Source organism: Pithys albifrons, chromosome 15 (assembly GCF_047495875.1).
Source record: "Pithys albifrons albifrons isolate INPA30051 chromosome 15, PitAlb_v1, whole genome shotgun sequence".
Lineage (NCBI taxonomy): Eukaryota > Metazoa > Chordata > Aves > Passeriformes > Thamnophilidae > Pithys > Pithys albifrons.
This window is the reverse complement of record NC_092472.1, coordinates 15326191-15341629: the sequence shown is the minus strand read 5'-3', so window position 1 is coordinate 15341629 and position 15439 is coordinate 15326191. Positions and strand designations below refer to the sequence as shown.

Genomic DNA, 15439 nt, shown 5'->3' with positions numbered 1-15439 from the left:
GGAGGAGCTCAGTGCAGTTTCAACCCTCGGGGCAAAACCTCAGCCCTGTGTTGAAGGCAGATCTGGCCAACCCAAAAAGAATGGTAAAGCTCTCAGATTTCTCCCCTCTAGTGAAAAACCTGATGTCATGAGAGGCAGAATTCTGAAAAAAAGGAAAAAGTGGACAGCACTGGGTCCTGCCATTCCAGACCTCTCTGTAACAATTTCTTGGCAATGTGGATGTAACACAGCACCAGCTTGGGAAGCTTTTAAACACAAAATCTATTCTTTAATCTTTGGGCATCTTCAGGACTACTAACATACACATCATATTTCCTTGGCTTCAGTAAGAGCACAGCAATGATCCAATAAGTAACCAGAGAAAGGGTAAAATAGTAATGACAACTGAAGCCAAACCTATGCAGAGCTCCTTGGGGAAAGAAAACACCAACCAAACCCAAAAGAGACGCAATTAAACTTTGCATGACCAGCCTTGTTCAGTGGCAAACACAAATGCAAACCAAACCTGGATGCACATCTTACCCTGCATGCCTGAAGGACCGAAGTCCTGCCTGGTGAGGAAGATGGCGTGGTCGTGGTACTCGGTGTGCCCCGTGTCGGGTTTCTGCTGCAGGTAAGCCCAGCGACACACGTTCTCCAGGCTCTGGGAAGGGTTCCCAATCTCTATCAGACTCATAGACTGCACAAGTGCAGGGGAAAAAAAAAAGACACCAAGAGTTATTTATTTAAAGCTTTGGCAATTTTTTCTCCAGGTTCTTCAGGCACTTGACTAAACATCCGTTACAAGTTTGTTTGTAACAAAGAGATGTTTACATTTCAGAAACAAATTTTACTGATCAAGAAAGCAAGAGAGTAGGTAAATTTTGTGGTTAGATTAAAAGTGAGTTCTTCATTTAATGGCACCTAAGATACAATGAAAGAAAATAAATTATATAACTGAAGAGAAATAAGAAGAGGGGTATTTTAATGACAAAACTGATGCAGTATTACTATTTCTGTGCCACCATGGCACCAGTTTACACCATTGCTCCCACTCTGGATGTCGAGTTTCTGATGGAACTTGTGCCCCTGTTGGAATTGCAGCAGCTCCTGCCAGCAGAGACTGGCCCAGTGTGGGGAAGGGCAATGCCCAATGGCCAAGGGAAGCAAATCACAGCAGCTCTGCAGAGTCAGCACCTGCCCTGTTCATCAGCTGCTTCTGCCATGAAATGAGCTGTTAGGGCTGTTTTGGCACAGCCTGGATGCTCTGTCAGTGTAAAACTAAGAGTACTTTTTCAGCTCTACTCGAATCATTACTTTCAGAAATGGACTATCTCGATGACTGTCTTTTAAATTGCATTTTCTTTATCCCATTACACATGTGAAGGTCATTCAGAAGGTAGAACACAGAACTGTGGAGTGCCATTCTCCACATAAACCACATTTTGCAAGGGTGGTGTACTCACACAGCTGGGCCAACTCAGCTGAGCTGACAGGTGAGGTGAGTGCAAAGGACAATTCTCTTGAACAAGAAAGAGAAAGGCATTTTAAAACCCAACTCCTACATTTGCTTTTTTAATTTTTAATAGTACTTTTGTAAGAGCTCCTGATATTGTAATTCTATCTAATATTGTGCACTTCTAAGACTTTAGAAAGCTTATTGTATGTGGGATGCTATAAAACGTATGACTAATTGACCCATCCCAGGCTTTCCAGGATTTTTAAGAACTACATATGTGAACCCTGGCTTTTCACTTGCAAAAATTTTATTACCATGACAACACTGTAATCATAACACAAACCACTACAATTTAGATGCGATACTCTACTGCAAGCATTTGTCATTCCAAAATACTTAATGTAGAGCAAAACCTAGCCTAGGCCAAAAATAAGAGAGGAGGAATATAACTCATATTTAAATACAGATGCATTTGACATGTCCTCTAATTGAGTGCATGATGGAGTACACAGAATATTGACTAAATGAAAATGCAAATCCTCAAAAGGTTGTGGAAGAACAACTGGAATTGATAAAAGAAGTGTCTGCCAAACTGAGGTCTGATTTTGGCAAAACTAAGATATTAGAATTCTGCAAATGTTCAGAAAAACAAATTAATAAAGCAAATAGAGGCTCAGTTTGGATTCTGGTACCACTGTGGAATGAAAAAGTTGTAATATAATCCTATGCTGGATCATACTGCTTCCAGCCATAATTCCCTTGGAAACTGAACTAATAACTGTACTTTAAATGGTGGGACAGTTGTAGTGCCCTTATTTCATCTTTGTATATTTCTAAGACTTAAACTTTGAGTCTTTACAGGGCAAAATCCTGGCTCTTCAAGCAAAAATCTTAATCAGTTAAACAGGGTTTGACCATTGCTGAGGTCTTTAATAACATCCATCAGTGGTAAACCAAAAACAAACACGAAACCCATCTACATCATCTCCACTGTTCTCATTTCTCCAAAGCTGCACAAGAGAGATCAACCCCTTCAAGGAGCTCAGTGAGAAATCCGACTGCAAGACTCAAGAGCAAAGAATGCTGTGAAATGAAGTTGGGAAATCTCCAGTTGTGTACTGTGTGCTAATAGTTCCTTACCTCAAAATGACCTCTTTCTGTGCTTTCTACCAAATGAAAATCATTATAAAATGCATTGATCAGAAAACAAAATGTAAATACACACTATCAAGACATGCTTTGTTTAAGGGTGTCCAATTATTTGCAAAGAAATCTCTGACCAAAACCCTGATTCTAGCATTTGTCTTCAAGAAATGAAAGGAGAACCAATGGGTTCATGTGGAGCATTGTGGGAGTTTTGCATCCAACACAGTGGGGAAAATGAAGAAAACCCCTTTGGCATCGGAAGTAAAGCTGAGAAAAACAAGCCTATAAAATGTTTCAGCTGACCCAGTTTCTGTGCCAATGACACAATTCTAACATCAGAAATGTGGCACTTAAAACTGAGCCTTACTGCTCTTTAAGGTGGGAAATAAGGCAATCAACCAATAGGGAGTGCATTATTTTGAGTGTCCATGTGCTACAAATATAAGTAGCAAACTGAGATCCTGTCAGTGAGAAGGGCTTCCAGTGAGAGAGGAAAAGCTCAGGCTACCTGCTGAGTACTCAAAGTCCACTAAAGTACTCAGGTCATCTGACCACTAATCCCTTGTCTTACCCCACTGCAATTTAAAAGAGAAACCCACTTGATTCCCAGCAAATTTTCACCTTAACTCCCACTTTCTGCAATTTGTCAAGGACTTTCAAATCAGAAAGGCTCCAACAGTGCTAACAGCAAACACTGCATGGGCAAGGAACCTTTGATGTGACAGTGAGTCAGTCCCACTGTGCTGTGCACCTCCACTGGCTGTGACCGAAGAACCACATGCACCATGGTCTGCTCCTCATAGTGGGCAATGGGATGTCCAGAGAAGGGAATTACAGGAGAACAAGTGTAGTGTTTCCCACCAAATAACCTCCAGGGCTCCAGTTGTCTTTGGATCAGAGATTTCCTAAGCCAGACATGCCTCTATATTGCATTTTATCCTCTTTTCCAGCTGCTTTGCCTTTACAGACAAATGTTGCTGTCCTGCAAGAAAGGAGCTTAGGAAATCATGGGACCCAGCAGAGCTTGTTAGTAGATAGGGAAGATGTCATATGTTTTGGAAGGATGTTGTCCAACAAATTACTCTTGTAAAGATGTCAGATAATATTTTCTCTTGGAAGTCAATGGGGAGCTTTCAGCAGACTCAGGAAAGCCCAGCCCCTTATTAAAAGGACAAAGCAAAAGGAGAAAGAAGAAAATAGCTGAGTTGTGGACAGTAATAAGGACTGGGAGGTAAAATCCCTCTTTGTCACACTGCAACCAGAGGAAGTTTGGGGGCCAGCAGGCTGCACATGGAGAAGAGGTGTAGGTGTTGCTGCTGGCCAGCAAAGGTCCCACTGTGCCAGGAGCACACAGGTCCTGCATCTGGCTGGGAGCACAGACCTGGCTGGGGAGCACGTCTTTCCTAACAGGACAGCAGGCCTGTGGAGAGCATTACTCAGCTAATCAGCAGGAAAACTGCCAGTGGAAAGAGAAACTTTCCTCCTCACAGCAAGAAAAGCAAAAATATCTGTGAACTGCTGATGGAAACAAGAGATGTTGGCCAAGAAGTGGAAAGGGCTCAGCTGGGAGAACATCCCCCAGGCAAGGAGACACCACAGAGGGTTGTGAGGACAGTCTGCCCTAGAGAACAAGCAAAGGCCCTTTCTCTGAGAAACTCAACATCTACCAATGCATTCCATTTTCCTTCTTCACTCCCTTTCTTCTTAGATGGAAGCAGCAAAAAAAACCTCAACAAAAATAAAAGGCAACTGAGCTGCAACTGCCACTCATACAAAGAGGCAAAGAAAGGCATTAAGAAAGGGTTGAGTGTCATTAGAGAGGTCTCTGAGCCTTCTTTGCTACCTGCCTCGTCCTTTGGGAAGTTAACGTGGTGCTGAGCTCTCTCATATGAAGACACTGAAGAACAAGTCATTGATGAAGCTGCTGGAAGGCCCTTCAAATACTTGTGGGGATTGTTGGGCAAGTGAGAAATATATAGTTTTTTTTCTTTAGCAATTTCAAAGTTGTCTTAGAAGAAAGCTGCAAATTTAGCCTATATCCTACCCAAACCTTTCAAAAGTGTTCAAGCTGCCAGCCCATATGAAAGACACACAGGTACCACACACCAAATGCCAGCTCCCCTTAACCAACAGTGTTATTTATGTGCCGTTTGGCATCACTGGGTACAACTTTGCAATGATGTTGATTAGCAGGTATTTGGTGAGAACATAAGAAATTTAGGCTGGTCAGAAGTTTGGGACCTTTCCTAACTCATCCATTAGGTGGTGCTCCAAGAGTACCAACAGAGGCAGCTTTGCAGCTCTTCAGTAGCTCCAGGAGGAGCAGAAATATGTTTTAACATGATAGTCTTCAAACTACGGGAGCAAAAGTTGGACTGTAGCAGTGCACACATTCGGAAAAAATTTAATGTATGTCTTTCCCTTCTTGAATGTGTAAAGTCTCTGCAAACACACTGTTTGCATTGCTTCTACTTGGCACTTCTAGTGTGCATTGGATATTGGATTAGATCTATATTCTTCTCTCATCCTGAACAAGACAAGCAAAAAATAAATAAATACAATTATTTCGTTTCCACGGTAACTGAACTAACAAAAATAGCTCATTCAGCAAACTGTCATTTTGCATTGAAAGGATTTGTAAAGCTCTCTTATGGCAGCAGTTTGTAAACATTTTTCAGTCTCTAATTCTGTATAAATGTAAGCAGATCAGGAATACAAAGTACTGTTTATGTTATCAGCCAGCTCCACATTCCTCAAGGTCCCAACAAAACAGCCCAGGAAAATTATAAGCTATGAGTCTAACACATAAATAAGGGAATTCAACAATTCACCCAGATAAAAAGCAGGAGGGACAGTATCTCTGGTCTTTATCTCCTCCCTAAACATACACAAACAGTGCAAAAATATGAACAGCAGGCAAATGCTACATAATATGTAGGTTCTGGCCTTGCAACTCAGCCTGTGCAGAGCTGGTTACTGGAGATGGTCATTGCTGGGGTCAAGAATTCTGTCTTCAGACACGTTTGTACAGAGCTCTGCAAGATCAGGGCTTGATTCCTGCTGATTCTTTCAGGTCTTCTGCATCCACCCATGTCAGTGGAAAACAGATAATCAACTCACATCAGTGACCTTCTAATAGAAGGAGAAGCTGGAAAAGAGGAGGCTGGGGAAGCTCTCCATGTATATAAATACCTATTGAGCAGGGAATAAAGATAACTAAGAGTCTTCTCAGTGGTATCCAGAGGAAGGACAAGAGACAATGGACAAGAAAAAAAAAGCCTCTAGGAGTGTTACTGTGGTTTTAGCATAAAAGTGGCCAAACATTGGGAAGGGCTGTCCAGAGTGGCTATGGAGTCTCTGGAAATATTCAAAACCTGGCTGGACAAAGTTCCTGACAAGCTGCTCCAGATGACGTTGTTTTGAGCAGGGGAGATGGACTAGAGGATGCCCAGAGATCCATTCCAAGCACAGCTGTGCTGTGACCCTCATGTGCAGCTAAGAACCTCCTCCCACTGCCAGACATAAATGCTCTCAGCCAGAGTCTTTGCACTTTCCTGGGAGAAGCAGAGGTAAGTGGGGTCACTCGTCCCTTTCCCTCCAACCAGGATCAACAGCAATATAGTAAAGGGGATGAACACCAGATTTAAGGGGCAAACATGGCTTGTTTGCCCAAGGACTCCCACTGGCAAATGGTGAGAAGGAACTGCCTCAAACCAAACCAGTACTTTCCATCCTAGATTAACCAAAAACATCTTCCTTGCTTGCATCAAGCTCAGACATGAAAAGGTCAGATGGCACAGTTAAAGAGAGCATCATTTTATGAAAAGATCAAAGGTAAAATCTTGTCCCACACAAAGGCAACAGGAGCTCTGCTAAAATCTCGGACATACACAACTAAAAATGCTTCTCAGCTAACAGTCCTGTCCTATGAGATTTTAGGCATCCCCCCCCCCATAGTACCTCCTTCCTTACCTGTCTTCTTAAAGCCATTGGGTTTTCTTCCCTCCCTTAATTTTTTTAAAGGCTCTCTGCCTCAGATTCCTCTTTCAAGTTGACCAAAGTAACACACAGCCAGAGTCCAACCTCTTGTTCTGGGGCCAACATTGGTTTATATCTGAAATGGGTTTTCTCTCCCCACTGGTTGTGTTTCCAGATGTGTACAGAAGCTTCCTTCAGCCTGCTCCAGTCTGAATACAGGTGTCTTCAGCTGTTCATGTTGCTCCAAAGGAGAGTTCAGGGGTGTCCTGCACTGCCACACTCACATTTCCCAAGAAATAACCCTCACAAATGAGCCACCTCAAAGGTGGCTGCGTTTATTGAAACCGCTGCAGTTGCCACAAAGTTCTTTCTGAGTTTTTTTCATTAATCACTGTATTAATTACACCCATCCCAGCTAACGTGTGTGCTTTTCTCTGTGCTGTGCAAGGGCAGCTCATCTGCACACAGAGTCACCATTGTGGATGGACAGAGTGTGGGGCCAGAGCCAGGAATTTATGAAGTCTTATCCCCAGCCTGCCAGTGGCCTTCCGTGTGGCCTTGGAAAATAACACTTAACAGCTTTGTTTTTTTAGCTGTAAAATGGGAATAATAATCTTTATTCATCCACCTCAAAGAGGTGATGAGAGGATTTTATGCAGTGCTCAGGATTTAAATGTTTCCAAACAAACTTCATAACAACCAGTCAGGGTTTTTAAATGCATTCTCAGCTCCTCTCTTGCCACCTCCTCTGCACTTGGTGATAGTGGTTGCTCTGCTTATTTCCCTGAGTGTTCTAGAGCTAGCTGGATTACAGAGCCCTTACAACCAAAATAGGTCTAAGTGGAATAATCTGTCCAAACAATGTATTATATTAATCTCAAATGTATCCACTGCTTCCAAAATTTGGAGCCAATCTTCCTAATATTGAAGTCAAAAAGGCAGAAGCAAGCCAGCTCATCTTTTTCCCATTTGAAGAAAAATACCCTGCATGTACCCTGTTTATTTCTTTGCAGTATCCCATCCCATCAAAAGAGCCTGTGACTTTGGGAGTCAAAGTCAAGAAAACACAGAGAAATCCATGGTGGCTTCTGAAGCCACTGCCAATAAAGAGCAACCTTTGCAGAACACATTGTTCTATCCTAATGCTGGAATTGATAAATGAGTGGGCAGCAGCCAGGCACAGTTGAAACCTTCACATCAGTCCTCTGCTACATCATTTTTTGAAGTACTGAGAGAAAAGTGGGGAGTCAGGGAAGGCCTTGTAGCTCCTGCAAACCTCCCCCAGCCACTCTCTGCCTGTTCCCCAAATACCCCACCCAGCCAGTGCCTAAACCTGGTGCTCCTTGGCAGGGCTCAGCCTGCCATACCCTCAAAGTCCAGAGGAGAGAACTTACACTAAGTGCTAATTCATTAAAACCATGTCACATCTTTTGTCCCTGAAGTAATTTCAGCGTGTGACCACCAAGGAATAACTTCCATTTTTTTCATCTTACCAGGGCAATTAATGCAATTCCTGAAATTATTGAAACTTCTGAATGTACAGTTGACTGTGTTAGACAACATTCAAGAATAAGTAGATTTGAAGGAGTGGAGTACCTTCAAGCAAGAAGCAGTGAAAGGTTGGTTGCTATGCAACTCAAGTATTGTCCATATTATTCTTATCAACAGATGACATATTGTATAAAATAATCCTCTCAAAATCCCCACAATACAGTAGAAGGCTGCTCAGGGGTGGAGAATTGGCAATAGCTGAGAGTGCTGTCATAAAACTGACGTTGATGGTACATACTTCATCAATTACAGAACCATAATGTAATTATTATGATTATTTAAATGGCACCCTTGATAATATACATAAATTGCCTGTGGTGAAGCAAAGATATCTGCTCCATGCTTTCAAGAGAAATGCTTACTCTAACAAGACTGGGATAATTTCATATTGTGAAGCCAACCAGGCTGCTTCATTCATGCACTGCCTTAACTTGCATATGTGCCATTCCTTTTATTATGTATTTTGAATATATATTCCTAAAAATTGTTAATGCTGGTGTGTGGGACAGTGAAGTATTGAAGGCTTTGTTCTTATTCCTCAGAACAGGTTCAGAAAGAACTATACACCTTCTCTCTCTGCTTTTCTGCTATGAAATAATGCCAAAGCTCTGAAATCTCCTCACCTACTCCCCAATCTAGTCCTCTGACCAGGATCTTTAAAAACATGAACATAAAGAGTGTACTCTTATAGAGCCATGTCATGCAGGTTCCCCACCATAAGGCAGAGGAGCTCTGAAGTGCTGCCTTTTACATACTTTTTCCTTTTTTCAGAAAACCATAAATTACTTTTCATGTAAATAATTAGATAAAGAGATGCAAAAAAAATATTTTTGTGGCTATTGAGGGCAGGCTTGTGACAGTGGAATTATTGCACCTTATGGCATTCTGAAACCAACAGGACAACTCAGAAGCTAAAACATTATCCACTGCAGATTATGGATTTAGAATCCCCAAGCAGAGCATCCACAGGCAGATTAGACAGAGCTACCTGCAACTGCTACTTTGGTGATGTGACCAAAGACCCACTAAGAAGTGTTGGCTCTGTCCTCCACCCGACTCTCCTCTCTAAAGAAGATTAATATGAAACTGATCTCTTTCAAATTATCAGCAGACAAGACTTTGCTCTTCACAAGAAAATAAAGATTCTTAAAATGGAATGAAGATTGCTGTAGTTATTGTCTACCATCAGGGGAATGGCAGAAGTTATCAGAGTTCAGAGTGGTGCAGATTTATAGAGCTAAAGATGGACACACATAGCAATTATGGAATACCCATGAACTGAGGACTGCAAAGAAGTGACTAACCCATCTGCTAATTCTACTGGTTTCCATCATTATTGCAACCTCAGATTTATATGAGATTTATGAGTCAATCTGCAATCCCTCAAATTGTTGTCATTACAGCAGCCACACAAAGATATTTCAATTGTTTTGTAATGTTAACTACACACACCATGAACTTTTGATCACAAAATGGCAAATATGACCTTTTTTACCATCTATTTTGGGTCCTTTGCTGGATTAATTTTATCCAAAACATGTAATTACAACATCATCTACATCACTGCAGGAAAAGCAGAGGTGAATTGTTTTGTTTAGCTCTCAGATGGGGATGCTCCGAAGAAAAAAATTCAATCCAAAACCAGCTAACCAGTCTCCAGCAGAGTCCAGACTCAACTTCAGAGCTCCCTCATCTGCACCAGGGAGGAAAATTCTCAGCTGATATCGAGCAGGGTAGGCTGGTGAATGCCAGTGGAGCTTCACCACTGACACTACCTGCACTGCTGACAGCATCCCAACAACTTCCATGAACTTTCAGAGCCCAAGCTCACTCCATGAACATACAAATGGCAGCAACTCCAGCCACAGAAAGGTGCCTTAGACTGTCCCACTGTGCCCCGAGCAGCTGGGCATGCTGCTGAGTTAGAGAGCACTAAAATCACATGGCCTTAACCAAAGCATTTATCAGCATACTTGAAATGCCCTGTTCCTGTTTCCATGGAATTTGCTGTTGATTTGGCAATAATAGGGCTCAGGTACTGAACAGATCAATACTTTTGAAATGCATTTAACATTTTGTTCCTCTTTTGCCCGTGGAGTAAACCCTTCCACAGAAACAGTGAGAGAAAGAACACTTGATATTCTTAATTACAGGTCTGATCTGCAGAGCTCTTGCCTTCTGGCCCCTATTCCACAGAACTCCCATTTAACTTTAAGCACATGTGTAGCCCCACTGATAATAAGCACAAATTAAATGACTTCTTAGAAAGAGGCTGTAGCCTTCAGCATCTTGCAGAACTGATCCTGTGTTTGGTGTCACTTACATACAGTTCTATCAGAACACCTTGTGTTTTCTTTAGGAACCAAAATGCTCTCTCTGTTTCGTGGATTATTCCCAACAAATCTGAAAAGGCCATAGATAAGAAACAACTTCAAATGACACAGGGAAAACCCAGAAGAAATTGAAATTATTTAAAATGTGAAGTTCAAATGATAAATATATACAAACATAAAAGTTCTTTATATTCATAGACTGGTAAGGGCAATATATGAATTAAAACAGAAAACCAATACAAGTCACCATTAACTACACTGCTCATAAACAAATGAAGTTTATAGATATTGATATCCTCCCTTTAAATTAACCTTTACTTACCTTGCCGTAGCTCAGCAGGATTATCCTCACCAAGACAACATTAATGTGAGCACCCAGGGACTCATCATGATAAATTTCATTAACCTGCAAAAGAGTTCAGCACTTTAATGATGGTACTGGCAGCAAGTAACTATGAAAGCAGTGATACAGCAGTACCTTTTATGCTCTGTCATTAGTCCAGAGACCACTTCGTGTTCATATCTAGAACATGAAAAATCCCACTAATGCGAGAGGGAATGTTTTCTTTTCCAAACTCTGTTGTAGCCTCCCAACAAGTCATAATTCAGGAAGTCATTGAATATCAACACATAATCAGAGACTTCAGGTTAACAGGATAAGTGGCAGCCTAAATGGGCTTAGAGGTATCCTGGTGCACGGCCATGATGCAGCTGAGCTGACCTATGCTGGAGCCTGGAGCAAGGCAACCCAGGCAGAATGCCAAATACCTCTCTGCTGGGCAGTACTACACGTGGGGAAGGGGACAGTGAGCAGAAGGACAGGACCTCTGTCTCAGGAGCCATTCACTGAATCAGCTCAGCTCCACCCTGTAACTCTTCCATCTGGGACCCATCACATCACACTGTGCCAAGAGGATACACCTCTCTGAAAAAGCTGGTCGGGCACATGGGCTGGCTTTGTTGTGTGTCAAAACTCATCAGTGTTAAACTCTGCAAGCAGAACAAAAGCTACAAAATGCCAGCAAATTAAAACTGTCCCCCTTTTTTTTTCATACTACAGCTACATAACTAAACACACACGTGGGGAAATCACCACAGGAACACCAAAAAGAAAACTATAAATATTTAGAGAATGAAATGTAGATGAAAAAAGATTACTGAAGAAACACTGTTACAAGAAACCTAGGCAAATATTAACTGTTAAAGAGGCTGATTTAAGGATTCAGTGAGGAAGACTGCATGAGACTCAGCCAAATGGCAGGGGTTTAGCTTTACAAATTAGAAGAGGCAGATGAGATTTCCTGCAAGGCAAGTGCCTCTCCTAAAACCTCCTTCCCTTGGTAAAGGTTGCACCAAACTGGACAGCCTTGCTGGCTGGACCTGAATTTCATTTATTCCTGCAAACTAGATTCATTACTCCAAGCTAATAAATAACTTTCAGAAAACCATTCATTTGAAACACAGTAAATAATGTCCTGTTACTTCAATCAGCCCCAGTTTTAATGGCTCATCTTTTATCTCTGCAAAAATCATTAAAATTAAATACATCAGTGTAGGCTTTGCTAAGCAATCCCCATTGACATTTTAAAGTGAATTTTTATTCATTTCATCAGTATTTTTTTTACAGAAGAGCCTTATTTTATGCTCTGTAGACATCCAAGTTTTCCACAGCTCTGAGTGTCCTGCGCTGATGGGTTGGAAGTGGTGTGACTAAGCCACAGCTCCAGAAGCAGGTTCACACCCTCCAGGACACCTGCCCAGGCACCTGGAGAACATGTTGGGGGATGCCTGGAATCCAGGCTTGGGAATGGTGGATGAGCAAGCATAGCCTTGGTTGGAAGGTGAGGATGAGGAGCCCATGGCTATAATTGGCTTCAGGGGGTGCTGTTTTCATGGAGGTGTAGAAGTCGCTGATCTGTTCAGATCTGCTTTGTAAACAATTCCTCTAGAAATCATCTCTTTACATGGCTAAATATGACATTGGACTAATTTTATATTCTGATATTTTAAAAAAATCCCATATTTTCACTCTTAGGACCACTGCTGAACACAGATTATTAGGAGGCAAGACATAAACACACATTTTGCTTTACAGAAATTCTTTCACCCAGGAAAAAGACCCTTGTGTGCTGTCAAGGGAGGCAGGATATTAATTTTCCTCCCTCTTTGTGTGGCGAGAAAAGAGCACACGCATCAGGGATATGAGGTTGAAATAAGCCATAAATTACCTATACATGAAATGAGTACTAAGCCAAAGCTGCTGTGTATAGAGGACAGTAAACACAGCATGTAAATAAGTATTTAATTGGCTCATAAAGCATAATCCAAATTGCTCTCTCTCTCTCAACCTAAGCCTCTTTTAACAATAGTTGAGTAACCGAACAACTGTATTGCTGTTCTGTGCCAAAGGGAAACTTGGCTTGAAAACCTTGATGGAACAGAATTAAAACACTGCTTGACTGTTCATGCAAATGACATCTAACAAACAAACTGTGAATGAACAGAGAAGCACAAGCACTGTGAAAAGCTGCTTGGTTCTCTTGGGATCCTGGGGTTTCTGCAAGAGAGTGGGCCAATTCAAAGCTCTGGGTCTTGGTTTCATTAATAAGGATGAGTCCAGCCTCTCTCCACACAGCATCTTTCTCTAAGCTAAACTGTGGCTTTGCTGGTAGTGTCCCACTGCACAGAGATAATATGCTGAAATAGATGCTTTTCTTTTTGCCAGCACGGCCTAAATTGCACTTATTTGTTTCAGGAAGATACCAAAGATACAAGATCCAAACAACAGAATGTTGTGCTCTCGAGCACTCATGAAAAGTGCACACATTTGCCTCCACAGTCAGATTCTCCAAATTCCCACCTATTACTTCAAGGGGAAAGCAGAGTCAAGCTAATGCAGCCCAATGTATAGGGCAGAAAAGGATCAACCAACCTGCGGAATCAGAAAGCTCCAGGGGTCAGAGCAACTCAGACTTACTGTTTCAAATCAGAAATAATCAGACAATAGATATACATGTTCAGATGTTTGTGCAGTAACAACACAGGGTTGTGGAAACAAGTGCATCGTACTTTTACAGCACTTCAGTAGCACATTGTGGCTCATGTCAACAGAAGGAAAATCAGAGTCAATCTCCTGTTGTTCTTAGATCAGTAAGTCTAAAATTAAGCTGCTGCATAGGAAAAGAAAGTACAGAGACCATCCCCAAAATCACAGCTCCTGAACTGAAGGCAGAGAAAGCATTAAATCTTTTTAGATGTCCTACAGTGATTCAGCATTTATAGAGGGGGATGAAGAAGGCTGGGTAAATCTCAGAGAATTCAAAGCACAGCCAAACACTGTAAAGAGACTTTCATCAAGCTATTGTAGTTCACTAACTATTTTGGGATAACTTGGGTTTCTTTTTCTGGGATATTTCAAAGGAAAACATGCATTTCTATTTAAAGGTTCTGTTTAGAAATCAGGCTGGCACAGACTGGTGGTACAAGAAAAACAAAGAGTTTATTTACTTTTTTCATCTGTCCCTCCCTGCTAATTTTATAATTCTTCTGCCTTGAGCAAGTTTCAAGTCAGCACAGTAAGCACATAGAATACATCAAAAAACTGAAAGCAAGCTAAGAGCCTGTGAGGTGGCTCATGCTCTGTAAAAGCAGCACTGGAAAGTTTTTATTATTGAGCAAAGCAGGCCCCAGTCCTAAAAGGGAAATTTGAAAGCTGCTGTAACACAAATAGTAACCACCAGCCTGCAGCTCTGCAAGTCTTGGTGCAGCAGGTTACCTGCTGATGGAGCTGGCAGGGCTTTTAGGGCAAGTCAGGTGGTTCCCTGAATCTGTAATTAAACCGATGAACAATAGGAGAACAATCTGCATATTTTGGCGAGTCATTGGCAAACTCATTCATGCAGTTTGCAGGAGTTCCCAGCCTTGCAAAGCTTGTTGGTATCTGCTGTGCCAAAGGCAGCCCTCTCCACCACAACCCAAACACGGCCCCATCCTCTGAACCATAAATCATTGAGTGCATCCTGAGGCATCCCCTCTGCAGCTCCGGGGATTGTGCCTCACGCTTGGGTAGGCGCCACTTCCTTGGGCTCCTGAACACACACACACCCCCTGGACATCCAATAGTGTCCACCTCAGGCCACCATCAATGTCAAACGGCTCCAGCCCAGCAACAGTGGCCATCAGAGGGCACATCTGACCATGCAGAGAGGGCACAAAACAAGATACATCTGGTTTTCCAGCCACCAGAAACTGCTGATCCATCCATCCAGATTAGTCTGCTCTTTGATCACCAGCATCCTTACACAACAGCTGTTGCAGAAACTACCGATAGCTACGTGCTCTCGGGCAGAGAGGGACCATGTGTGGATCTCTGCCAGAGCGATGCTGGAGGAGCTGGAGAGCATCAACTCCTTCCCCATGGGATGGCAGAGCTCCTGGCAAGCCATTGTTAGAGCCCAGCCTGAGAGCAGCTCATTCATCAGATCACAATTATCTGCAGCAAAGCCTCAGTGCCTGGTGGGCATCCAGTGATTGTCTATTTCTGTAAGAAACGTCTGGTTTGAATCACAGAAGAGGAACCAGAAATGTCATGGTGGCTCCTGAGCACAAATTTTTGTAACCTGACCCTCCCAAAAGCATTCCCCTCTCACTTTGTATTTCTGTGGTCCCACTTCGAATACCACTACCCTCTTCGATGTTCATCACCTCCTTTATGCTTTTGAAGATCCCAAAGTAGCATTTCTAACATTCCCTAAGCTTTATCTTAATCCCACAGGAATAACATTACGTCAGTTCCTTGGGTGGATGTACAATGGTCACATAGAAAATCAGCAAGCAAAATCCAGGGTTCCCAGTCTCCCTTTCTAGTCCTTACAAGGCATTTCCTCATTTCCTCAGAGAGGAACTCTTCTTTTTTTTCCTGAAATATTTGTTGAGCATCACAAGGCAAAAGGAATAATGAAAGCACACAACACACATGAAACTTAAGGGTCCA

General features: G+C 42.2%; 1 protein-coding gene across 1 annotated transcript in view; it reads right to left on the bottom strand.

Annotated features, from left to right (window-relative positions):
• Nucleotides 1-15439, bottom strand: part of ADAMTS2 (ADAM metallopeptidase with thrombospondin type 1 motif 2) — a 173662-nt gene that overhangs the window by 37362 nt on the left and 120861 nt on the right. Inside the window, exons 5-6 of the mRNA XM_071570373.1 lie at nt 10769-10852; nt 523-679 (exon numbers count right to left, since the gene is read on the bottom strand). Coding sequence (XP_071426474.1) covers nt 523-679; nt 10769-10852 — 241 coding nt within the window. The remainder of the gene's footprint in view (nt 1-522; nt 680-10768; nt 10853-15439) is intronic.